The sequence below is a fragment of the Neolamprologus multifasciatus genome, chromosome 23, assembly GCF_963576455.1.
Source record: "Neolamprologus multifasciatus chromosome 23, fNeoMul1.2, whole genome shotgun sequence".
In the NCBI taxonomy this organism is placed as follows: Eukaryota; Metazoa; Chordata; class Actinopteri; order Cichliformes; family Cichlidae; genus Neolamprologus; species Neolamprologus multifasciatus.
The window spans coordinates 26,606,840-26,631,960 of NC_140460.1; the positions used below are offsets into that span (position 1 = coordinate 26,606,840).

Below are 25,121 nucleotides of genomic sequence, written 5' to 3' on the forward strand. Positions count from 1 at the left end.
ATGATTTAAGAAACCAACAACACAGCCCTGTACTAGATGGCACCAATACATCACTGTTCCGCTGCTTATGGGACTGGGTGAAGATGAAAGGTGAGCAAAGCACATTCTATGAGGATTCAGTCTGTGGGACACAGGAGAGACTCCCAAATAATTACATTCTGGGACAGATAAAATGGAAAGGGCCCTGCCCTCTTTCTATTTCCCCAGATTCAAACTGTTATGCCACTGTGACAGGCCTAGTACCCCCTCCAAAGAGGTCAAGGAGATTAGCCCCTGCTGATATAAATGATGTGAGGCGGATGTGAGGTGACACATATAAAAGCTGTTTTATATGTGTCAATATCTGCAATGAATCTGTATTGATTAACGAACACTGAACAACTGCAATACACCTGATTGATATACAATGCCCCGCAATGATGATGCCCTGTATTCCTTGTCAGGCAGCCAGTGATTTTCAGTATTAGATCTGCATATGGGAAACGATCAGATAAAAAAGGCTGCGAAGACAATGAAAAGATGGCATTTATTTGTCCCCTTGGTATCAAAGTCAAAGTCAGCTTTATTGTCAAAGACCATATGTACAGTCATACACATTTGAAATTGCAATGCTTGCATAGCCCTCAGTGTACACTAAAAATCTAAAGATGAAAAAGGAAAAATAAAGTAAAATAACATAAAATAAGTCTTATGTACAACACAATACAATACTATACAATTATTTAAACAGCAGTGTCCAACACGATCATAGTGATTGTGGGCAAGTTCATGTGCAAGTGGGAGTGGGGCAGTCAGTGAAAGGGCAATGGTGGTGGGTCAGAGTTTGTATGTTTGGGGTTTTGGGGGGGTGGGGGTTCAGAAGGAAAAGATGAATGCTGGTCTGGAGTTCATGTGTGTGAGAGCAGGGAGTGAATTCAGCATCCTGACAGCCTGAATGACGAAGCTGTCTTCCAGTCTGCTGGTTCTGGCCCGGAGGCTCTTCAGTCTCCCTCCTGATGGCAGCAAACTGAAGAAGTTGTTGGATGGATGAGTGGAGTCACCTGGGCTTTCTGGATGAGGTGGGTGCAGTACATCTCCTGGAGGGAGGGAAGAGAAGTACCTACGATCCTCTCTGCTGCTCTCACTACCCATTGTAACTTTTTTCAGCAGGACCCAGTGCAGGAGCCATACCACACAGTGATGCAACTGGTGAAGATACTCTCAACTGTGCCTCTGTAGAAGGTTTTCATAATAGGGGTTGAGGCTCTTGCCCCCCTCAGTTTGTGGAGGAAGTAGAGTCGCTGTTGGGCTTTACTGACCAGTGATGCAGTGTTTTTTAACCAGTAGAGATCTTCTGAGATGTGCACACCCAGGAACGTGGTGCTGCTTACCCTCTCCATAGTAGCACCATTGATGGTTAGTGGGGTTTGCACGGTGTGAGTTCTCCTGAAGTCTACGATGATCTCCTTAGTCTTCTCCACATTCAGGGACAGGTTGCTGCACGACTCGGCCAGATGGTTAACTTCACTCCTGTAGTAGGTCTCATCGTTGTTGCTGATGTGACCTATCACAGTTGTGTCGTCTGCAAACTTAATGAGAAGGTTGAAGCTGTTTGATGGTGTGCAGTCGTGGGTCAGCAGAGTGAAGAGCAGGGGGCTCAACACACATCCTTGGGGAGCCCCTGTATTCAGTGTTCTTGTGCTGGAGGTGTTGTTGCCGACCTGTACTGTCTGCTGTCTTACTTTCTATCAATTTGAGAGTATGCCACAGGGAATCACTGGAGCGCCTGCAACGTTCAAGGGCTTAATGGAGATAGCTGTTGGGGACATGCAACTTCTGGAAACCATTGTGTACTAGGATTATATAATTGTTTTTGGCAAAACACTTAAAGAGCACGAGCAACAGCTCTTTAAGGCATGGTTCTCCAACTCCAGTCCTCAAGAGCTACAGTCCTGCAGTTTTAGATGCAGCCCTACTCAAACACAGCTGAATCAAATGGTTGAATTACCTCTTCAGCATGCTATCAAGTATCATCATGCCAACCTGGTAACAAGCCATTCATTTGATTCTCGTTGGAGACCCCTGCTTTAAGGTGTTGGACAGGCTAGAGGACTTTAGGTTGAAAGTCTCCATTAACAAATGCCAATTCTGTCATCCTCAAGTTAAGTATGTGAATAACATTGCCACCACAAATGGAATAGCCAACCTTCCAGAAAAGGTTGAAGTGGTGAAACACTGAAAAGTGCCCACTCACTTGAAAGCTTTCAAGTTTTTCCCTGGATTTTGTAATTATTATCGGAGGTTAATAGCAAACTACTCCACCGTCATCTGTCAACTGTCAGTCCTCACCAAGAGTTATAGTCCCACTTGGAAGGACCCCAAAATCCAAGAGCAATGTAGACACAAACCAAACCATCAGAGCCTTTTGCTGGACAGTGGAGTCAGAACATATCTGTGATACATTTTACAACTACCTGTATGGTGTCAAATTCATTGTCAGGACTGACAATAATTCATTAACATATGCACTGACATCTGCTAAGGTCAGTGCAGTAGACATCACTGGCTTGCTGCCCTCAACATCTATGATTTTACCATACAATATCATCCTGGGTGCTGGCTGTGACAGATCATTCCATATATATATTAAAAAAAAAATCACAATTAATTTAAATGTTTTATTTTACCAACAATTGCACACAGAGGCTTTTCACAAATGACGATAATGTGAGAGTAAGCCTCTCTCTGTGATAAAAACTAGACCTTTAAAAAACAAAAAATCATAGCAATACATCAAGCAATAATTCACAAGGCATAACAATTAAAAAACAAAAAAAACAAAAAAACAGCCTCTTTGTGCTTATAACATAATGGTGAAATAAAAAAATGTGTTGACCTCAAATTACAAAGTGCCTATAAAAACAACTGACCAAGAACAGTATCACAGCTGGTTTATATAACGTTTTCTTTGGTATGTGGGAAAACCCTGACGTGCAGAGAAAATAATGGATAGAATAATGGAACAAAAAATTAAGACAAATTGTCTGTACTTCAAAGTCTCTCTTTAAATCTAAGAATAAAACCCTGAATGCTACAGGTACAGAACAGTGTTGAGGAAACACTTTAAGAAGAGAGTGAATGTTAGAGAAAGAGCTTCAGCCTTTCATGAAGCTGCTCTGATCTTCTGATATTTAAATTGTATGCTGCTGTAAACTTTATTTACAGCATTTATTTACAGAATTAATTTGGCATGTGTAAGTAAGTAAGTAAGTAAGTAAAGTTTGTTAATTAAGCGCTTTTCAGAGACAGGCAGTCACAAATCGCTGTACACACAAAAGTTAAAATAAACAGAACGTTAAGTAACAAAATAGACAATCTAAATCATACAAAAAGTTAAAAAAAGAGCATTTATCAACAGAAGATTTGTTTAAACAGAAAAATTATAACTGCTTTTTAATGGATTCCACAGAGTCGACCAAAGTGTAGTTGTGGTTGTACACTGTTACACAGCATTGGTGCCACAGACTGAAAGGCTCTGTCCCCTTTCGTCTTCAGTAGTGTACGGGGAAAAAACAAAAAACTCTGAGTCTGTGAGTGGAGACAATGAGCAGCAGTGTATTTTGTAAGAAGCTTGGATAAATAATCTGACCATGGCCAAATAACCTGGCCATTCAGTGCTCTGTATGTGAAAAAAATAGATTTTAAAAGGAATTCTAAAATCTACTGGGAGCCAATGTAAAGAATATAAAACAGGAGTAATGTGAACTCGCCTGCTAGAATGAGTTAGTAGTCTGGCTGCTGCATCTTGTATAGCTTGGAGGCAAGAAAGAGATGATTTGTCCAAGCTGATAAACAGGGAATTACAATAATCTAAACATGATGACACAAATGCAAGAGCAATTTATTCCAATTCAGTTAAGGAGACCATTTTTTGCAGTTTAGAAATAAGATTTTTGAAATAAGAGCGTCTAACCTCTTTCACTGACTCATTATATAAGTGAAGAAGTTCTTTGAAGTGTTCATGATGGACACCACAGATGCGTTGAAGACCACAAGTTTGATTATTTAACCAGGGTGCGCAGGAACTAACAGAGCAATGCCCAGTTTTGAAAGGAGTAACCTGATTGACAATGGCAAGACCGTGTTCATTAAAAGAGTTAATAAGGAGCTCAATATCGTCAGAAGAAGTTTTAAAATTAAAAAAGACAAGAAAACTTAGAAATGATCGAGTCATCAATAATAAAACCTTGGGGAAGAGACTCTGAGTTGGCAGATATATTAAAAGAGAAGGACTTATGTTCACTAAAAACAACGTAATTTAAGTTCAAGTGTTCAAGGGAAACACCAAAAGTGAAGATCAAGCAGTATGAGTACGACCTGATACATGCTGAACAAAATTAAAAGTCCATGATGCTCAGGAACTCCTTAGTGGTACTATTTGATGAGTGTTCTGCATTACAGTTGAAGTCACCAACAATAATGACCTTGCCCATTTTAATAGTGGAAGTTAGAAATTATTGCAAGTCTGACAGAAAAGACGCAGCAGAGCCAGGTGGACGATAAATTACAATACCGTACATGGGCTGATCTCTTCCAATTTTTATCATAATCATCTCAAAAGGGTTGTAGCAGCTTGAAGAGATCATCTGGCATAAAAATGTCTTTTTTAAAAATTAACGCTGTTCCACCTCCTCGTCCAGATATCCAAGGTGCACAGAGAAATGAACAGCCTGCGGGACATAGCTCTAAAAGATGTGAGACTTCATTCTCACGCTGTCTCAGAGATAAACATAAAATCAAGCTTCTCTGCACAGAACAAGTTATTTAAGATATAAGACTTGTTGGCAATTGAGCGGGCATTAATTAACATAATTTTAACGTTGCGACCCACCGGGACAGGTGTAGGGTGGCCTGGAAGAGAGTCTGTACTATGAGGTAAACCGCACAGCAAATCAGGGTTCCTGCTGCGATGAGCCATGGCTTTCCATGCTTTCAGATGGCAACTCGGGTGGTAAACACACGGGGTTGTGGGGATTTATCCAGCTCCGACAAGTCTTAGGTGTATATTACTGGAAGTAGCCCAGGGATAAAGCCCCCGAAGGTCTACTTCTCTCTGAAGCCAACAAATCAGCACAAGAAAGCCATCTCTCTTCCCCCGCTTCCACCGATGAGGCCTCTGTAGCAAAAACACTTGCACAATATGTAAAGTAAACAAACACATGGACAAAGGCAGTGGCACAGCCAAACACAGGCGCCATTTTGCCTTCTTTGTCTTGAGAGAAGTACAGCTTAGATGCAGAGTGGAATTACACACAACTATGTGGAATTAGCTGTATGATCACTTACAAAATGAACTGACAAAAGTGTCATTCCTCTATGAGACCAAAGAAACTAAGGCACCAACCAGACCACCCAAACCCAAATCCAGCATAAAGAGGTTGAGTGAATGTGGTGTTGAAGGTGTGAAGGTGGATAAGAGTGCCAGATGAGACTCTGAAGAAGGACAGAGTGCCAGCTGGACAGTCCACATACACCGCTACTCTGTCAGGGATAGAGTAGGAGGAGTAAATGACTGTTTCTTTCCCATTGTGCCAGACGGAATAACCATCACAGCATCGCAAACTCCAGGACTGATCATTCCTTCCAAACAAACAGTCCGTGTCTCTTCTTCTTCCAATTCCTTTGTAACTCACTGATATATGAACATCTCCTGTCCACTTGACCTCCCAGTAACAACGACCAGTCAGACCATTTCTACATAGCAGCTGAGGCCAGTGGCCAAATCTGTCTGGATGATCAGGATATGACTGATCCTCATACATATACGTCACCATTCTGTTGTTATCAGACAGTTTGAGTTTTCCATGTACTGTGTTTGTGTCAAGTGTGAGTTCACAGGAATCTGATAGAGATAAGAAAGACAATCCAGCTTCAGGTACTGATGCATCTGTTCATTGATTGACATTCTGATGATGACTCCTGATATCAGAGATGTGAATGAGTGATCATAATGGTTAAATATACAGCTTTGTTCGTTATACAAACACTTACACTTCCTCAGACCTGGTCTCAGCCATCGAACTTCAGCAGACTTCATTCTGAAAGAAGTGACAGATTTAAAACAACTGTTGAACCAAAGTGCTTTCCAGGTAAGGTAGACGTATTAACAATTCTGGGTCTTGTCCCAGAAATCAGGTGTAGTTAAAATTCATTGTGTTAACCCTCAACTCTGGAAACTCTGGTTTTTTTGTTCCACAAAGAAAGTTCACTTATCTTTCTTTCAGTTTCTTAAGTGTCACAAAGTCTTTACTCTCTCTGACTAATGATATTCATTGACATGCATTCACATTTCTCAGTTCACTGGATTCAAATGGATGCTCATGGTGACCATGGGCATCCAGATATCTGAACTCCACTGATTAGTTGTTTTGTCATACCTGCAAACATTCTGAATTCAAGCTAAACATAATTAGAATGAAACTAATTTAATCAGTTGTGCAGGAACTGAAAGAGTTTCCATAATCTCAGAGTTTAGAATTAGACAAGAAGCTCTGGAAGCTCTCTGGTTAGGTCTGGTAGAATATGTTGATAGAAAACGAGTGAATCTAGCTAAAGACAGCTGATTCAAAACTATGAAAAAAGGAAAAAACACACAATACCAGTTTATTTGAAAATATTAATCCAGATTTTAAATTGTGATCAGTTGAAAAGGTCCTGACCTGAGAGCTTCCAGTGAACAGTTTGGACTTTTCAGTCCCTCAGACAGAAGCTTCATTCCTGAATCCTGCTGGGTGGTGTTACTCAGGTCCAGCTCTCTTAGACTGGAGCACTGGGAGGTCAAAACTGAGGACAGAGCTTCACAGCTTCTCTCTGTCAAGTTACAGCCATTCAGCCTGATGAGACAATAATCAAAAGGGAGACATTCTTTATTTAACAGGTCTGGAAGTGACAAAGACAGTAATTAAACTCAGCCTTGCAAAAAATGTGGTTAATCAACATTAATTCATGACTTAACTTTATAGGACATGTTTGGATAACTGGTGAATTTAAATTGGCTGTAGGTGCAGATGTGAGCCTGAATTATTGTCATTGTTCTGTCCCAAGTAAAAGATTAAAAATGGTTCATAATAATTTAGTGATAAAAATGTCATATTTCAACTGTGGTAATTTATATTAAAAAAGAGAGTCATTTAGTTAAAAATATATTCTATGCAGTCAGCATTAGTTTTTCTGTATCTTATTTTGAAGGAGTAATCTGTGTTCGCAATGGATTGTGGGAAGCAGAAGCTGCAGTCAGTTGGGAAAAAGCATTGTACAGAAAACCTGCCTATCTGTTTTTAAACTTTATCTCCTGTGGCCTGAATCTTTATATACACCATCGAAAGCAATGGCTGTAAGTTTATTACATGTTCTGATTTAGAGATCGTTTTGTGAATGTGTTTGTACCAGGAATTAGCCTTATCCCAGAAGCGGATTTTGCTTAGAGCGTGGTCTATTACCATAGCAATGATGCTAGCGATCTAATTTGCATATCAGAGGATTGTTAAAACTACTGTTTATCATTACTTAGCAGCTAAGACTAACTTTGATACATGTTTTCTATCACTATTTCTTTTGTGCATTTATTTCACAATGTCAAAGAGCTAAAGGATATTTTATTTTTGGGTTTTTTTCTTTAGTTTCACTCAGCACTTTCATCGAGCTATTCAAGCCACAGTTGTAAAAAATTGTAAGCCGTCGAGAAGACTGTAATAAAGGAGCAAGACGCTCAGTTTCCTGGCTCCTGAAAATTAAGTTTGGCTTGCTGTTGACCTGCGTTAACATACACACTGTATCCAACACGTAGCGATAACAGTATAGTCATTTTCCCTGTGTTATCCCTGTGGTAGATTTGTGACATTGTTAGGGTGTACACACTCTCTTGTCCGAAATGTCTGTGAAGGTTCTCAGTCATCCAGGTCATCGTAGTCTAAGGAGCTTGGAAAGAAAAGCGTCTGGACTTCTTTGAGTTGCTTGAAGACGTTTCACCTCTCATCCGAGAAGCTTCTTCAGTTCTAAGGGTCAAATGGTGGAGAGTCCCAGATTTAAACCCAATGGGAGTTACCCCCCAAAGAGGGACAAAGGACCCCCTGATGATCCTCTACCTACTCACACGAACTAAGGTGTGAAAGCGGGTGTGGGTCACAATCAGCCAGGGTTTCAGGTGAGCTCATTGTGAAACCTGGCCCCACCCTATTGTGATTTCCTGAGGTCAGATGGCCCAGGATGTGAGTGGGCATTAAGGCGTCTGGGAAGAGATCTCAAAACTGGATTATAGATGGCAGACAGATGGTGTCGTAAACCACCGCCTCTGTTCAAAGATGGTCGCTCACAGTGGACGTAAATGGCTTCTTTCAATCCTCTTTCAAACCATCTGTCCTCTCTGTCCAAAATGTGAACGTTGGCATCCTCGAAAGAGTGACCTTTGTCCTTTAGATACAGATGAACTGCTGAGTCTTGTCCCGTGGAGGTGGCTCTTCTATGTTTTGCGCTTGTGAAGTGGCTGTTTGGTCTCTCCGATGTAGAGGTCTGGGCATTACTCGCTGCACTGTACACCATTTACCATGTTGTTAAGTTTGTGTTTAGGAGTTTTGTCTTTCGGGTGAACCAGTTTTTGTCTGAGTGTGTTGCTGGGTCTGAAGTACTCCTTAGACTCTCTTTTCCAAAGTTAGCAAGGATGTGCTTCATCCACCCTGTGATTCTGAAATAATATACGCCCTTGAAAAAAGAGAAGTGAGTTTTGTTGGTGACAGAGCTGCCATCTGTCTTGTCGAACTCTGTGTCCTGTTAGCTTGGTAGGGTGTGGCTAACTGAACAGCAGTGTTGGGGAACAAACAGACATGATATTTTCATATCTGTGTTCAGCACATAAGAGATATAATTTTTTTTTTTAAAGATCTCAAAAAAGTCATTAAAAAATAATTACAACTTGATCTGACCTGAGAGTTTCCAGTAAACAGTTTGGACTTTTCAGTCTCTCAGACAGAAGCTTCATTCCTGAATCCTGCAGGGTGGTGTTACTCAGGTCCAGCTCTCTTAGACTGGAGGACTGGGAGGTGAGAACTGAGGACAGAGCTTCACAGCTTCTCTCTGTCAAGATACAGCCATTCATCCTGACGAGACAATAATCAACAAGATTATTTTTTACATATTGTTTTGTTAGATGTTTTCTCATTATGCATTTAATTACCATCATTACTAAATTCATTTTAAATTTATTCTGCATCGGTTAGCATTTACATATAACTGATACTAGAAAACAAATGGTTTGAGTTTAATTATGAGCTAATTGTAACCGCACAAAAGTAATTTATATCCTCCACTTTCTAAATGGGAAGAACAGAACAACCTGTGTAACAACATCACCTCTAAAGTAGAGGTGATGTTGTTACATTTATTTACAGGAAAACTGGTGGTCTTAAAATATGTTTTCGTTAAGTTTAAATTCAATGTTCATACATTTCACTTAGAATAAGTTAACATTCATTATATGGTTTGTAAATAGAAGAAAATTACAAAATAGTAGAAAAAGCTATGAGCACTTCAGAAGCAGTCTTATATTTATTCTGGATGTGAAAAAGGTTATATGTTAAGCTTCAATAATACAGCACCAACCAGTTTTATTACATTTTTAATCTAAAGTTGATCACTTGCTGCTACAAGATGAAAATGGGATCTGATCAAACTGAACAAACTGAATTCATCCTCAGCTAAATGTTTGTGTGGACGATGCCCCCCCCCCCCGCCCCCCCAAATTCCACAAAGAGATTTTTCAGAGTATAGATTCCTGCTGTGAAGCTGGGTCTGAACTTCAGGAAAGTAGCTGACCAGAGCAGGTGAGTATGTATTCAATGCACTAATGAGTGTAAAAGTGATTTACAGAAATATACTGTAACGTTAAATGGTAAATGGTAAATGGACTGATTCTTATATAGCGCTTTTCTACTCTCTCGGAGCACTCAAAGCGCTCTATACAACATGCCACATTCACCCAATCACACCCATTCTCACAAGCACTTTATCTATACTTAGTGCTATTTTAACTACATTCACACACATTCATACTCCGATGGATGCATCGGAGAGCAACTTGGGGTTAGTATCTTGCCCAAGGATACTTGACATGCAGACTGGAGGAGCCAAGGATCGAACCACCAACCTTCCGATCAGTAGGTGACCTGCTCTACCTCCTGAGCTACAGCCACCCCAACGTTAAGGTGTAAGGTGTACAAAGGATTGAAATCAGAATCAGTAAATATATTTGTGAAATTACACAGCTTTGATGGAGGCTTTGGCCACTGGCAGGAGCCTCAAAAGAGCTTCCTCTGATGCAGAGTATTTCTTTAGGTCGAACACTTCCAGATTTTTGTTTTGATGACAGCAAGATGAAGACCAGAGCTGACCACTGAGCAGGAGACAATTTATCTGTGGAAAGACTTCCTGAACTCAGAGACTGTTGGATGTCCTCCACTAGAGAATGATCATTCAGTTCATTCAGACGGTGGAACATATTGATGATTCTTTCAGCAGACAGATTCTCACAGAGCTTCTCCTTGATATACTGGACTACCTCCTGATTGGTCTGTAAACTACATCCTGTTTCTGTTGGGAGGTCTTGTAGGAGAGTCTGATTGGTCTGCAGGGAAAGACCCAGGAGGAAGCGGAGAAACAGGTCCAGGTGTCCGTTTGGACTCTGTAAGGCCATGTTCACAGCACTTTGGTAGAAGTGTGTCTCTGTACATTTTCTTATTTCAGACGTATTGGAGGTTGTTACTTGATCTTGCAGCAGATTGACTCCAGTGTTGAAGAAAGTCAGATGGACATGAAGAGCAGCCAGAAACTCCTGAATGCTCAGATGGATGAAGCAGAAAACCTTGTCTTGGTACAGTCCTCTCTCTTCTTTAAAGATCTGTGTGAACACTCCTGAGTAAACTGAAGCTGTTCTGATGTCAATGCCACACTCTCTCAGGTCTGATTCATAGAAAATCAAGTTTCCTTTCTGCAGCTGTTCATATGCCAGTTTTCCCAGAGCCTCAATGATTGCCCTAGTCTTTGGATTCCAGTGTGGATCTGTTTCATCCCCTTCATCATACTTGACCTTCTTCATTTTGGCCTGAACCACCAAGAAATAGATGTACATATCAGTCAGGGTCTTCGGCAGCTCTCCTCCCTCTCTGGGTTTTAGTGCATCCTCCAGAACTGTAGCAGTGATCCAGCAGAAGACTGGGATATGGCACATGATGTGAAGGCTCCGCGATGTCTTGATGTGAGAGATGATCCTGCTAGCTTGTTCCTCATCTCTAAATCTCTTCCTGAAATACTCCTCCTTCTGTGGGTCAGTGAACCCTCTGACCTCTGTTACTATGTCAACACACCTAGGAGGGATCTGACTGGTTGCAGCAGGTCGTGTGGTTATCCAGAGGTGAGCATTAGGTAGGAGGTTCCCCCTAAAGAGGTTTGCCAGCAGCACATCCATTGAGGCGGCCTTTCTTGGGTCAGTTAGGATTTCAGTGTTGTGGAAATCCAGAGGAAGTCGACACTCATCCAGACCATCAAAGATAAATACAATCTTAAAGTCTTCAAAGCTGAAGATTCCTGCTTCTTTGGTTTCAGTAAAGAAGTGATGAACAAGTTCCACCAAGCTAAATTGTTTCTCTTTCAGCACATTTATCTCCCTAAAAGTGATTGGAAATATAAACTGGATGTCCTGGTTGGCTTTCTCTTCTGCCCAATCCAGAGTGAACTTCTGTGTTAATACTGTTTTACCAATGCCAGCAACTCCCTTTGTAAGAAATGTTCTGATTGGTTTATCTCTTCCAGTTGAGGCTTTAAAAAAATCTTCTTGTCTGATTGTTGTTTCAGGTCTGTCTTGTTTCCTGGAGGCCAAATCAATCTGTCTGACCTCATGTTCATCATTGACCTCTGCAGTCCCTCCCTCCGTAATGTAGAGCTCTGTGTAGATCTGATTCAGAAAGGTTGAGTTTCCTGCTTTAGCAATCCCTTCAAATACACACTGGAATTTCTTTTTCAGCTTAGATTTAAGTTTACGCTGACAAACTGCAGCCAAAAATTCTGAAAAAAAAGAAAAAAATCCCAAATAAGATTTATTAATAAATTATTCTGTAAATAGTCTAACGTTTCAGTCTACTAAAGAATGAGTGTTTGAACATAAGTTGGTCTATCTGCTGACAGATTAATAAATATTCACTGTATCCAGTAACTTAAATCTTTAGAGAAATCTGCTTACTATTCTGTAGACAGCCAGCCAACCGCTCCTGCTTCATTCTCATCAGAAAGTACATTGTGATCTTCACAACTGCATCTCTGGTGCTCTGCCTCTCATCCTTATCCTCATCCTCCAACAAATCCCCATCCTCCAACTGATTTTCCAAGTCTTTTGGACAATCTGAGCTCAGAACCCTTTGGATCTTCTTTAGCTCTTTCCCAATGAAAGTAAAAATTTCCGACTTGAGCACCTGGAAATGAAAGACAAACTGAGTGCAGAGTCTAAAAACATGCAAGTCTAAACAGAGAAATGTGCACAATTTTAAGAACTGAAAAGTAAGTTTCGATATATACCCACCCTAAATATGAAGTTTAACTGTTTATGATCCTGCGAAGCAGACAGACCACAGGAAACATTTGAGCCCTTCTGCAGAAGGCTATGGAAAAAGAACATAATGTTTAAGGGAACTTAATGATTCAACTCTGTGAACACCTTTTATGAAGCAAATGATGAGATTAGAGTTCTCTAGACATGAGGATGTGCAAAGCTACTGCCGTTTACCCTCCAAAGGAAGAACACAACATAACAGAGCTATGTACAGTAAATATAAGGAGCTGCTGGATCATTATCAGAAGAAAGTAGAGCTTGCAGTGTGCAAGGGCATAGAGGCTTTGCCGCATCCAGAGTATTGATCTGCAGAGCATCATGCAGAGTACAGCCATCAGAAGCCTACTGAAAAGGTTCCACACCATGATGGATCATAAGGTTAGACATGTTAGGTAGCTGTTTAGAGATGAAATATCATATTAACTGTGATAATATTGGTATAAATATTTAGGCATGCCACATGCTAGTCTCCAATGACGACCTAGTAGGGAACTACAAGAGGTCAGATTTACAACAAAGCAATATTTTTTCAAAATGTGCAAAAAAACTTTTCCTGTTAAAAGTGGACACAAAATACTTGTTTCCTCACTTGAGGGAAAAACACTATCAGCTACAACCAGGCTATAAAGGAGGGGACACTAACAGTTGGTGATGTGTGACTGAAAACCAAAAATCCTTTCTGCACTTGCTACTTCACTCCAAATGACAGGAAGAGCAAAATGTAGATGCAAAAAGCTTGACCTTGAGAACACATCTCGCATATTAGCTTCTTTTCAGTCACATCCTTTTAAATCCATAATCAAATTTAAAATTCTACTCCTTACAAACAAGGCCTTGAATAATCAGGCCCCATCTTATCTTAAAGACCTCACAGTAGCACGTCACCCCGCCAAAAAAACCCACACTTTGGGGTGACATGTCACGCCAAAGTGACCACGAGTACTGCAGTCTTACAGTACATATGGTTCCGTACAGTATTTATAGGAACAATAGGAGGCAGTCTTCACCTTTCAGGCCCTTCTTCTGTGGAACCAGCTGCCAGTTTGGGAGCTGACAGACACCCTGACTACTTTTAAGAATAGGATGAAAACGATCCATTTTGATAAAGTACAGAATTAGTCCTAGATCAGGTGACCCAGAATCCTCCCATCAGTCTCCGTTAGTCTGGAGCTCCATTCAAGATCTTGCCTCATTGGGTGAGAATGATTAGGAGAAAGGTGGTGGATGAGCTCAAAACTACTCAGGAGGAGAATGCTAATGATCTGAAGGCAGCTGAAACTAGAGTCACCACGTATGCCATTGATAACACACTAAGCCGCCACCAATGTTGGTCAAGTTACTTGAAAAAAGTAATCAGTAACTAATTACTGATTACTTCCCCAAAAAAGTAATCCTGTTACTTTACTGATTACTTATTTTCGAAAGTAATTAATTACTTAATACTTAGTTACTTTTTAAAAACACAATTTACAACCTGAATAGGTAATAAAGTAATCAGATTGCAGAAACGCGTTACAAATAACGCGTTACTGCCCATCTCTGGCCGCCACACTACTTGTCCTGCTTATTGAACATTTTGTTTTATATCCCTGCTCTAATCAAGGTAAACTTTTTATATATATTTAATGCTTACCGTACATCAGGATGTTGTTCATCTTTAAACACAACAGGTTTATCCATAGACTTCTCACTTTTCATGGAAACACAGCTAGAGTGGTCTGCTCTCTGTTTCTGCATCCTAATAAATACTATAAAAAAAACAAAAAAAAAAAAAGAAAGAAAAAATATTCCATCAGATTAAATATAACTCATTTGGAAAATAATTGTTGGCTTTATGTCTCTGCAGTCTGAACTCTCTGAGACAGGAAAAGCAGAATTGTTGAACATGCTCTAAAAATCTGACTGGGCCTGTCGGTATGATCAGTTTCCTCTAAATCACCTTCATGACTGAGTGCAGCACTTTCTTCAGCAGCACCCACAGATTTTTCAATTTTTGTCATCACCTCTCTCAGTACCTCTTCAAAATCCTTCCCACTTAGCTTGGCTATTCTTCGCAGTTCACTCAGGTAAGTATCTGTGACACTCCCCCCAACTCTCTGGGAATAAACATTTGTCAAAGCATGTACAGAAAGTACTACATTAGGATTGGCAGCTGAGGGGTGGACATAAGGCAACATGTCCACCCCTAAGGGTCATAACATAAGGGTCCTAATGCTTGTACTGCTACTCCCGAGTTATACTCCACTATCTGATCCTTGTTGAATTCAGATACTTGATCATCAATGGTGAGGACCCTACTAATAGAGCCATACTGCTTTAAGAAGTCAAAAATCTCTTCATCCTTTTCTGATCCTGTTACCCCACGCACTATGACAGCATTTGGGACCTTAATACCTAATTTTTCAACAAACTCCATCTTTTAGTGAGACAAAGGGCTTTACCAAAAACTCTCTTACAGAAAATACGCTTCACTATTGTTACCGATTAATTCAAGGCTCCTGGCTGGCTGGCCACTTTTACACTGTAACCAGCATGTAACAAAATATATAAACAATGGGCAAATCAGAAGACTTCAGGAACGGCAGGAGCCTAGAGGATGGGTAACCACAATGAAAACACAACCACAAATGATGAAGCAATGGTTTAATTGTATTTAAATTTGTGCACTGTATTGAATTTAACAATAATAACCAAAACTGTGCACGCACACACACAATTCTGGTTATTATTGTTTAAAAAAAGAAAAGAAAGGAAAATAATGTCAGACCCGGGTCTTTTAAAGTGTCAATAGAATCCAGTTCAGGCCTGTTTGGTGATCTGGCAGTTTATTGGTGTGAGTTCAGTCCACGATCAATGTATGGTTTACACAGTTCGTCCTGTTACAATCCAGGCAACCAGACTTCAAGATTCAGTTCCATATGGGCTGTGGCTCGCCATCCATTGCAATGGAAGAGCATTCCTCTTCTACAGATTTCCACAAAGTCCGTAATCTAAAGTTCTCCGTGGAGTCTCAGCTCCCAAAAAAACCTGACCTAAGAGTGAGGTCAGAATTACTTCAAATGAACATTGTTTACACTTAACTAATAACACTTCTGTTCAAGGTATAAAGCATGAACAAAATCTGTTTCAATTTCAAGTTCTATTTCTAATAGGCAATGCAGCTATCAACAATCATGAAATCAAGATTAATAAAGTCCGTAGATCTAGTCCACGCTGCTCCTTTAAAGCAGCAGAATCAATGTAGTCTCTTCATTGTTAATTAACACGTTTCAATACAACAGATATACATACTGGTTTTCCTTAACCTAACAACAGCTAATAAGTTCTCAACTAACACTTAATAAGCAGGATTGAGAGTTTAGCTAGTACCTGCTAGCTACTAAACATGTTTGTGGTTGTTACAGTAAAAGGTATAACTTTTTCTACTCAGAGTTTATGTTTTTTATCTAATTTTAAATCAATTGTATTAATACAGTATGTCGAAATGAAAAACATAACTGTAAATTCCGACACGTGAGGTTGTCCTGAAAAGAATGATACCAAGCAAGGCAAAGTAAATAGTTTTTAAAGGTGAAATGTAGTAAAATCAAAAGTAGTTAAAAATGGCCAATTATACCCTGGACCCCAGAGGGTTAAACGTTTTTTTTTAAAGTAACGCAATAGTTACTTTTCAAGTAATTAATTACTTTTAGAATCTTGTAACTCAGTTACTAACTCAGTTACTTTTTTGAAAACGTAACTAGTAACTATAATTAATTGCTTTTTCAAAGTAACTTGTCCAACACTGGTCATGAACTGTGTTTTGAGCAAGCAGGATTGGACCCAAACACAGACTTGTCAGGCAGGCGAAAAGTAAACTGAAAACAGCTTTATTGCTGGAAACAAGAACAAAACTAAACTAACACACAGATCTAACTAAACTGAGGAACAGAAAATAAACTAGAGAGGCAGACTATAAATGAGCCTGAACATAAACCATAATACAAAATGACATGAAAATACAGGAACACAAAACACAGGGTCAAATGACCCAGGACCATGACAGCCAGATAAAGGATTTTGTTGCTGTTATATGCTTCATGTTCTTTGTAGATTTTTGATGACCATTTTGTTATTTGATCATGTCTCTGATTGGAATAGGTGGCTGAATGTAGTGTAAAGCACTTTGGGGTCCATAGGGACTAAGTAAAGCGCTATGTAATCAACCGATTCGCACTGCAACCTGGTTTGCCTCTTTTCTGTAGTTATTTTTATTTAATTTAATAACTGTACAGTACTCTGTTTATAGTGACCACTGTCCTTGATGTGAATATGTAAGAAAAATCGTGTATGTTTCTGTTCTGTGTCCTGTGTACTGTTTGGTTGTATATGTGTCTTTCTGGCTGCTGTTACAACCAAATTTCCCCTTGTGGGACAATTAAAGGATTATTCTATTCTATTCTATTCTATTCTATACAAATACAGGCCATTTACCATTTGTTTCTGTATTTCTAGCTCCCTAAGTTCTTTAGTATCTCCTAATTTCCAGTATTAGGTTTTGTTTATATACCTTCCCTGTGTTCAGTGTTTTTACTGTCTCTGTCTCAGTGTCAGGTCTGCATTGCTGTTATGTTTCCTGTTTTACTTTGACAGTCTGGGTCCCATGTTAATGTTTTCAGTTTTGCTTCCCCTTGGTCTCGTCATGTTTGATTACTCCCAGCTGTGTTCTCCGCCTGTGTCTCGTTCCCTCTTTATCCTTCTGTGTATTTAAGCCCTGTGTGTTCCTTTGTTCAGTGTTGTCATCTCCTCCATCCCTCACTGTGTCTTCTGTTTGCTTATTGGCCAGTTTAATTTAGTTTCCTGCATTTCCTTGCTTCCAGCAATACAGCTGAGTGTTTTTGAGTTTATCTTTGCCTCCTGCTAGTGATGGCCAAATGAAGATTTCTGAAGCATTGAAGCTTCTTGAAGATTGTATTGAAAAAGGGTTCGTTACTTGAAACATTTAAACACAGTCCTCTCTGGTGACATCTGGAGGCCAAAATTATGAAGAGCAGCTTTAATCTACAAAATAAAACGAACTGCTTCATTATGATTGCCCACTCTACAGAGTGGGGTTCACAATTCTGTTTGATATTGGGCCGCCGTTGTGTTGCTTTGAACATCTATCTTTTTAGTTGAAAAACGTTTTATTTGTTTAATAAATAATTTTGATCAATAAACTTTCGTTGTTTAAACATGCGCCATAGTGTGGCCTTTCTTTACTTGTGACTTTTTGATCTTGGTAAATACAATAAGAGAAAAATACATATAATATACATATACACATACACACACACACACACATATATATATATATATATATATATATATATATATATATATATATATATATATATATGTGTGTGTGTGTGTGTGTGTACAACAGATTATGTAGTATGCTTCTGCTGTGAGGTCCTGCATCCATGTACTTATGCAATTCATCACTGGACAGCTGGACAGGTATGTTTATAAATGATATTATATTAGGCCAATTTTCTTATACATATTTTTGACCTGGGGGTAGGATTGATTGTGAACTGGAAAGTAAAAATGCTTATGAACTGGCAAATTAAAAACATGATGCATTCAAGGTAACCCTTTTTCATATTTATTTAAGAAGAGAATTTGTTCCACTGTGCAATGGCCGAGTCTGTTTCTCTTCATGGAGATAATTTCTCCTGCGTTAACGAAAATCCTCTGACTTCTGTTTATTTCTTGAGGACTTACAAATGTCTGCTTCAATACACAAACAAGGAGCAATTTGACTACATGTAAAACCATTTTATTTAAAAGTGCATGTAACATCGCTCTCTTTTAAACCTTAAATGGATGCACACCAATCAGATGATCTGCACAGGCGCATGCCCAAGTGGGGTTTGGAGACAAGTTTCAGTTGTTGTGCACAGATCCACAAATGTAAGCTACATTAAAGTTCCTGTCTAAAACTGGGACATCTCTCCTTGCCCTGTATTCCTGCGTTTTGTTTTGTTTGTTTTTCTTTTTTTCTTTGTTTTTAAACAGAACAGCTTGTCACCTCTCTACTAGAAGACATAGATTTAACAGTTGAAGTGTTCAGGATTGATCATTAAGGTAAAATATAGAGATTAGTTAACATATAGTCACACCAGAGGATGGTCCAGAATGATGTACAACCATTTTGTTCCCCCTGCACTCACTGACTTTGCTCAGCAAGCTAATGTGCTAATGTGTAGTGCTTATAATTGATAAATATGTTTTCTAGTAGGGGGTGATGAGTTGTCTTCTTTATTTAAAAAACAACAAAAAACAGAACAAACATATAGACGGAAATACAAAGGAAGCCCAGATGTCCCAGTTTTAAACTGGGACATGAACAAAGCTTACATTTGCGGATCTGTATTAAGCTGGCAGTGTGAAATTTGGCATGTGGCATGATCAGATCAGGCAAAGTTCAAAGTATTTAGTTTTGTGAGTGTGTGAGTGAGATGTTATGTGTAGTTTTAGACATTTGTGTGCACAGAAAGATTTTTGAAAGGGAAAAAGAAATGATTTGTAAAGCTAGACTTAATACATTGTGCAGAAATAATCACACTTGTAGGTTTGGATATACACATTTGTAAAATACTTTTACGTGTCACCAAATTGTTTCGTATTTTTGCACAGATTGGAGCCCTCAAAAGTTACACACTAATCATTGCACACGTTTATAAAAGTGTGCAGGCCGCTGTCCTGCTTGTTTTCCAACTAACCTGCCCTTGTAGCTTCTTATTGGCAAAGCACACCTGATCCAGGTAATCAGCCGCAGGTGGGGCAGGGATATCTCAAAAACTAGCAATATACTGGCCCTCAAGGACTGGAGTTTGACACCCCTGCCTTAAGCATTCATATGAAAGGGGTTGTGTTGACAGCTTCTAACCAATCCTAAAGGGGCATTTCATTTAAAATAGGGGTGTCCAACTCCAGGCCTCAAGGGCCGGTGTCCTGCAGGTTTTAGATGCAAAACAGCTGATTTAAATGACTAAATTACCTCCTCAACATATCTTGAACTTCTCCAGAGGCCTGGTAATGAACTAATCATTTGATTCAGGTGTGTTGACCCAGGGTGATATCAAAACCCTGCAGTACACCGGCCCTTGAGGCCTGGAGTTGGACACTCCTGATTTAACATGAATACATTTAAGAGAGAAATAAATTGCACTTTACCCTCTACATAGAATAAAGTGACTCTACATAGAAAACATATTCCCCCAGCAGTTAATCTGTCTCAAATATGATGTAAATGAAGAAGAAAGTGGTAGTGAAACCACTGGCTAAGAGCCAATATAAGAGGAACTGAAAATATGTGCGTGTGGGGAGGTGCAGTTTTCACTCTTTAAAAACAATTGAGTGGTAGGGGAAAGGTGTATTTTTCTAAATGTTCTGACAGAAGGCTGTGAGGAATTTGGTGAGATAACTTACAGAAAAGGCGACGTTGCAAAAACAGCAAAAACAAGACAGAAGGGGTGGCCAAAAAAAGATCAGACATCTGCTCCCATGAAAATGCAGCAGCCATGTCTTTGTTACTGTTTAAGTCTGTCACTTATTCTTTTTCTAAATAAACCTGCTCAAATAGATTTAACTTGAATTTAACTTAACTATGGATTTTGGTGTGACATCCAAATAAACAACTGCTTACAAGTAAGATCCAGGATCCTGCCAAATCCTCAAGTATTTGATGAGTTACACCGGTAATCTATGTATAGACAGGAAACCCTTAACTGTTTAATACAACTTCTCACACAAACAGCTGAAGATTTTCCAGTTTTTTTTAATGGGCCAGAGTTTTTTTCCAGGGCAGCACTGAGAGCAAAAAGTAGCTGAGAGTTAGTCCACCATAAAAACTGCTACTTACCAGTTTAAAGCAGAAAAGATCTGAGGTGCGGTTCGACGAACAAGTCGAGCTAGAGCAAAGCAGAAACACTAAAATCAGGAAATGTGAAAAAAAGTGGGAAGAAGGAGATTTAGCTTTAACCCTTTAAAGGCAACAGACATTTAAGACTGAAATACAACAGAAGAAATAATAGCTACACAGAGAATATATAGAAGTTTATTAACGGAATATTAACACAATTGGAATTCATTATAAACTGTGTGAGAACCAAAAATAAATTATATTAAGAATATAATATAAGATAAATTTCTTTATCTTATTGTATTCATATAAAATTCATATATCAATATAATATTCATATACAATTATAAATATAAGAGGATAGATGCCACAGAGGAGCAAGAGTTTGAGCTACAGATGTTTGTCAAGCAGCTGTACAGAAACAGCAGAACTTTGAACCTTGGCTGCAGCCCAACAACCATGACATATAAATAGGAGCAAGGTCATCTCCATCCACTCATTTCTTCTGAGAAAGCAACATCATCCAAAGTGGTCACAGCAACTGAAATCAGAGGGGAAAAACAATAGTTTTGCTATTTCAAACCTTTGTCGTTCTACAGAAAAAATTTCAAATAATGGTTTTCTCTTAAAGCTTTGTTTGTCTGACCAAATCTGGGATCATACCAAACCTGTTCTGTTTGAGGCCTTCAGGATGTGCTGTTTATTAACAAAAACACTAAGAAAAACGATTTCTCAGCAGCCTGTTGGTGTCACGGCTGGCGGGGTGGGCGGGGTGAGCCGTGTGGTGTGGAGGAAAGGAGGACCCAAAATGCAGACAGCGACTGGTGATTCGAGTGAGGTTTATTTACAAGTGGTGGAGTGGCAAAACAGGCAGTGAGGGGAGAGTATTTACAATACACAAATAACAGAACCGAGGGCAGGACAGAACATAAACCTAAACTGGGTGAGCTAAATAACAAACCTGAGATCATACGAATGGGGTGGGAGGCAGAGAGACGCAGACGAGGAACAGGACACCATGAAACACAGACGAGCCGACAACGAACACAGACCGACACCCACTATAAATACACACACCAGGTAATCAGGAAATGGCACACAGGAGGGGACACAGCTGGAACTAATGGACATAACGAGACACAACCCTACAAAGTAAAACAGGAAACACACAGACTGTTTTACATAACAACACGGGGACATGAACAGAGCACCGAGGGAGACGCAGGTAGGGAAGATAAACACAACCAAACACCAACAACCAATACAAGATCAGAATAAACTAGAAAGTGATAATCATCAACTGAAAGCGCTGGGTCATCGACCCAGGACCATGACAGTACCCCCCCTCCAAGGGCTGGCTCCAGACAGCCCAAAACAAAAACAGACGACCAACCCAGGGCGGGCGGCGGGGGGCCCAGGACGGAGGGACCACAACCGAACAAAAAACAAGCTCCAGTGGGCCAAACAGATTGTCCAAAACACAACGCAGACTGGAGTTCCTGAACAGGGTCCCAAAACATAGTTCAGGAGGCCGGCCCGGAGGCTGACAACTCAGACCCAAAAGCCGACCGCGCGGAAGGCAGCGTTGGCGAAGCGGAAACAGTTCAGGAGGCCGACCGTGCACACGGCAGCGGCGGCGAAGTGGAAACAGTTCAGGAGGCCGACCGTGCACGCGGCAGCGGCGGCGACGGGGAAACAGGTCAGGCGGCCGACCGTGCGGACAGCAACGGCGGCGACGGGGAAACAAGTCAGGCGGCCGACCGTGCGGACAGCAACGGCGGCGACGGGGAAACAAGTCAGGCGGCCGACCGTGCGGACAGCAACGGCGGCGACGGGGAAACAGGTCAGGCAGCCGACCGTGCGGACAGCAACGGCGGCGGCGACACAAGTCCAGAGGCCGGCCGCACGGAAGGTAGCGGCGGCCTTTGGGAGGTCGTCCATATCGACAATGACGCCCAACAAGCGGCCTGGCAGATGACCGCCGATGTCGAGGCGGCAGTTTGGGACCTGAAGGTGGCGTGGCCCCTGCAGCACCAGACGAGGCGGAAGCTGAGGCTGGACCAGACGAGGCGGAAGCTGAGGCTGGACCAGACGAGGCGGAAGCTGAGGCTGGACCAGACGAGGCGGAAGCTGAGGCGGAAGCTGAGGCTGGACCAGGCGACGGCGTGGGTGAAGCTGAGGCGGAAGCTGAGGCTGGACCAGGCGACGGCGTGGGTGAAGCTGAGGCTGGACCAGGCGACGGCGTGGGTGAAGCTGAGGCTGGACCAGGCGACGGCGTGGGTGAAGCTGAGGCTGCAGCTGGCGACGGCGTGGGTGAAGCTGAGGCTGCAGCTGGCGAGGATGAAGACACGGAGGCTGCAGCTGGCGAGGATGAAGACACGGAGGCTGCAGCTGGCGAGGATGAAGCTGCTGTTGCTGCCGGCGGTGTGGATGAAGCTGCTGTTGCTGCCGGCGGCGTGGATGAAGCTGCTGTTGCTGCCGGCGGCGTGGATGGAGCGGCAGCCGGTGAGGATGATGAGGCTGCAGCTGGCGGCTGGACGGGCTCCTCGGGCCCTCCAGCTGACGAGGCAGAAGACTGGACGGGCTCCTCGGGCCCTCCAGCTGACGAGGCAGAAGACTGGACGGGCTCCTCGGGCCCTCCAGCTGACGAGGCAGGAAGCTGGCTGGGTTCTCCTGAACCTCCAGCTGACGTGTCTTGGGGCTGGACGGGCTCCTCGGGCCCTCCAGCGGACGAGTCTTGGGGCTGGACGGGCTCCTCGGGCCCTCCAGCGGACGAGTCTTGGGGCTGGACGGGCTCCTCGGGCCCTCCAGCGGACGGGACAGGAGGCTGGACGGGCTCCTCGGGCCCTCCAGCGAGAACAGTCTCGGGACCAGCGGGCACAGGGGCCCCTGGCAGGCGCAGAACAGAACAAGCAGGCGCGGGGACCTCTGGCGGGCGCAGAACAGAACCAGCAGGCGCACGGTCCTCTGGCAGGAACAAATCAGAACCAGCAGGCACACAGGCCTCTGGCAGGAACAAATCAGAACCAGCAGGCGCACGGGCCTCTGGCAAACACAAAGCTGACTGCAGCTGCACCGAGCATTGACTCAGCTCAGGCAGCGACAGCCGGGTGCAGTCCTCAGCTGGCTTCTTTACCTCCAGGGGTCCAGAGTCTGCTGGGGGCTGAAACCCAGCCTCTGGGGAGGCCCTGGAGTGCGTCTCAGTCTCAGAACTGGCCAGCTCTTGAGGAGTGTTTTCATTGTTGTTAGGTTTGTCTCTCTGCTTGGAATAAGAAGTTGTTGAACTGTCCTTTATGGGTTGAATTGGCCTAGCTGGTTGTACAGGAGGAGTTGGTGAAGATGATGGCTGAATTGGTGGCTGAGCTGATGAGTCTTCGACCAACTGAGCTATTGACTGGGCTATGGGTCGTGAGGCTGGATGTGACGGAGGTGACGACTGAGCGGCTAACTGAGCTGGTGGCTGCTGTGCAGCTAACTGAGCTTCAGGCTGGGCAGCCAACTGAGCTTCAGGAAACACAATCTTATCAACGACAGTTGCAGGCGAGCCAGGGAAAACACCATTATCCTCACTGGCAGCACAGAAAACGGCCCCAGAATAAACAGTCCTTAAATTTGAAAGCTCGTGATTATTGTCTTTTCCACTCACCACAGCCTGCAGTGCTATAGTCCTAATATCCAGCTGTGGGGTGACGCGCCGACGGCGCGATCGTCGCCTCCTCCCTGCGGACGGCTCCGGCGGGCCGGGCAAAACCTCCGGCGGGCCGGGCAAAACCTCCGGCGGGAGAAGCTGACGTGGCTGTTCCGGGGCGGCCGTAGTCCGCTGCTGCTGGACAAAGTCTGTGGATTCCCGAGCTTGCACCACCTCCCGGGCTTTATGCAGGTTGCGAATTAAGTCCGAAAGTCCCTCGAACTGGCAGAGGTAGGAATTCCCTTCCAGGATTGCCTCAATGGCTTTTAACCCCACCACTTTCGCACTTGCGTTGGTGGTGTGGGTTACCCAGTCCATCAGGCGTTGGATGCGTGCGAGGTCGCTCTCCCCAGACAAAGCTGCTGGATCCATCTTGTGGTCGGCTCGTACTGTCACGGCTGGCGGGGTGAGCCGTGTGGTGTGGAGGAAAGGAGGACCCAAAATGCAGACAGCGACTGGTGATTCGAGTGAGGTTTATTTACAAGTGGTGGAGTGGCAAAACAGGCAGTGAGGGGAGAGTATTTACAATACACAAATAACAGAACCGAGGGCAGGACAGAACATAAACCTAAACTGGGTGAGCTAAATAACAAACCTGAGATCATACGAATGGGGTGGGAGGCAGAGAGACGCAGACGAGGAACAGGACACCATGAAACACAGACGAGCCGACAACGAACACAGACCGACACCCACTATAAATACACACACCAGGTAATCAGGAAATGGCACACAGGAGGGGACACAGCTGGAACTAATGGACATAACGAGACACAACCCTACAAAGTAAAACAGGAAACACACAGACTGTTTTACATAACAACACGGGGACATGAACAGAGCACCGAGGGAGACGCAGGTAGGGAAGATAAACACAACCAAACACCAACAACCAATACAAGATCAGAATAAAC

General features: G+C 42.3%; 4 protein-coding genes across 4 annotated transcripts; all 4 read right to left on the reverse strand.

Annotated features, from left to right (window-relative positions):
- Nucleotides 1-526: 526 nt before the first annotated feature.
- LOC146491695 (stonustoxin subunit beta-like) lies at nucleotides 527-8,944 on the reverse strand. The gene is made up of 3 exons (XM_085152556.1): nucleotides 6,699-8,944; nucleotides 6,031-6,077; nucleotides 527-5,881 (listed from the first exon to the last, which is right to left on the reverse strand). The coding sequence occupies exons 1-3, from the start codon at nucleotides 6,752-6,754 to the stop codon at nucleotides 5,346-5,348; spliced, it is 639 nt and encodes a 212-aa protein (XP_085008682.1). The 5' UTR covers nucleotides 6,755-8,944; the 3' UTR covers nucleotides 527-5,345.
- A 43-nt stretch (nucleotides 8,945-8,987) lies between these two features.
- Nucleotides 8,988-12,103, reverse strand: LOC146491696 (NLR family CARD domain-containing protein 3-like; the record flags this gene model as incomplete). The annotated part of the gene is made up of 2 exons (XM_085152551.1): nucleotides 8,988-9,131; nucleotides 10,292-12,103. Coding segments are annotated over 2 exons (1,848 nt in total), but the record flags the coding sequence as incomplete, so codon positions are not given.
- LOC146491697 (uncharacterized) lies at nucleotides 12,025-21,157 on the reverse strand. The gene is made up of 4 exons (XM_085152557.1): nucleotides 20,520-21,157; nucleotides 14,265-14,379; nucleotides 12,602-12,680; nucleotides 12,025-12,494 (listed from the first exon to the last, which is right to left on the reverse strand). The coding sequence occupies exons 2-4, from the start codon at nucleotides 14,366-14,368 to the stop codon at nucleotides 12,240-12,242; spliced, it is 438 nt and encodes a 145-aa protein (XP_085008683.1). The 5' UTR covers nucleotides 14,369-14,379; nucleotides 20,520-21,157; the 3' UTR covers nucleotides 12,025-12,239.
- On the reverse strand, nucleotides 14,817-24,579 carry LOC146491698 (uncharacterized). Its single transcript, XM_085150435.1, has 4 exons — nucleotides 24,312-24,579; nucleotides 23,805-24,023; nucleotides 22,377-23,162; nucleotides 14,817-15,025 (listed from the first exon to the last, which is right to left on the reverse strand). The coding sequence occupies exons 1-4, from the start codon at nucleotides 24,577-24,579 to the stop codon at nucleotides 14,817-14,819; spliced, it is 1,482 nt and encodes a 493-aa protein (XP_085006561.1).
- Between the last annotated feature and the right edge of the window lie 542 nt (nucleotides 24,580-25,121).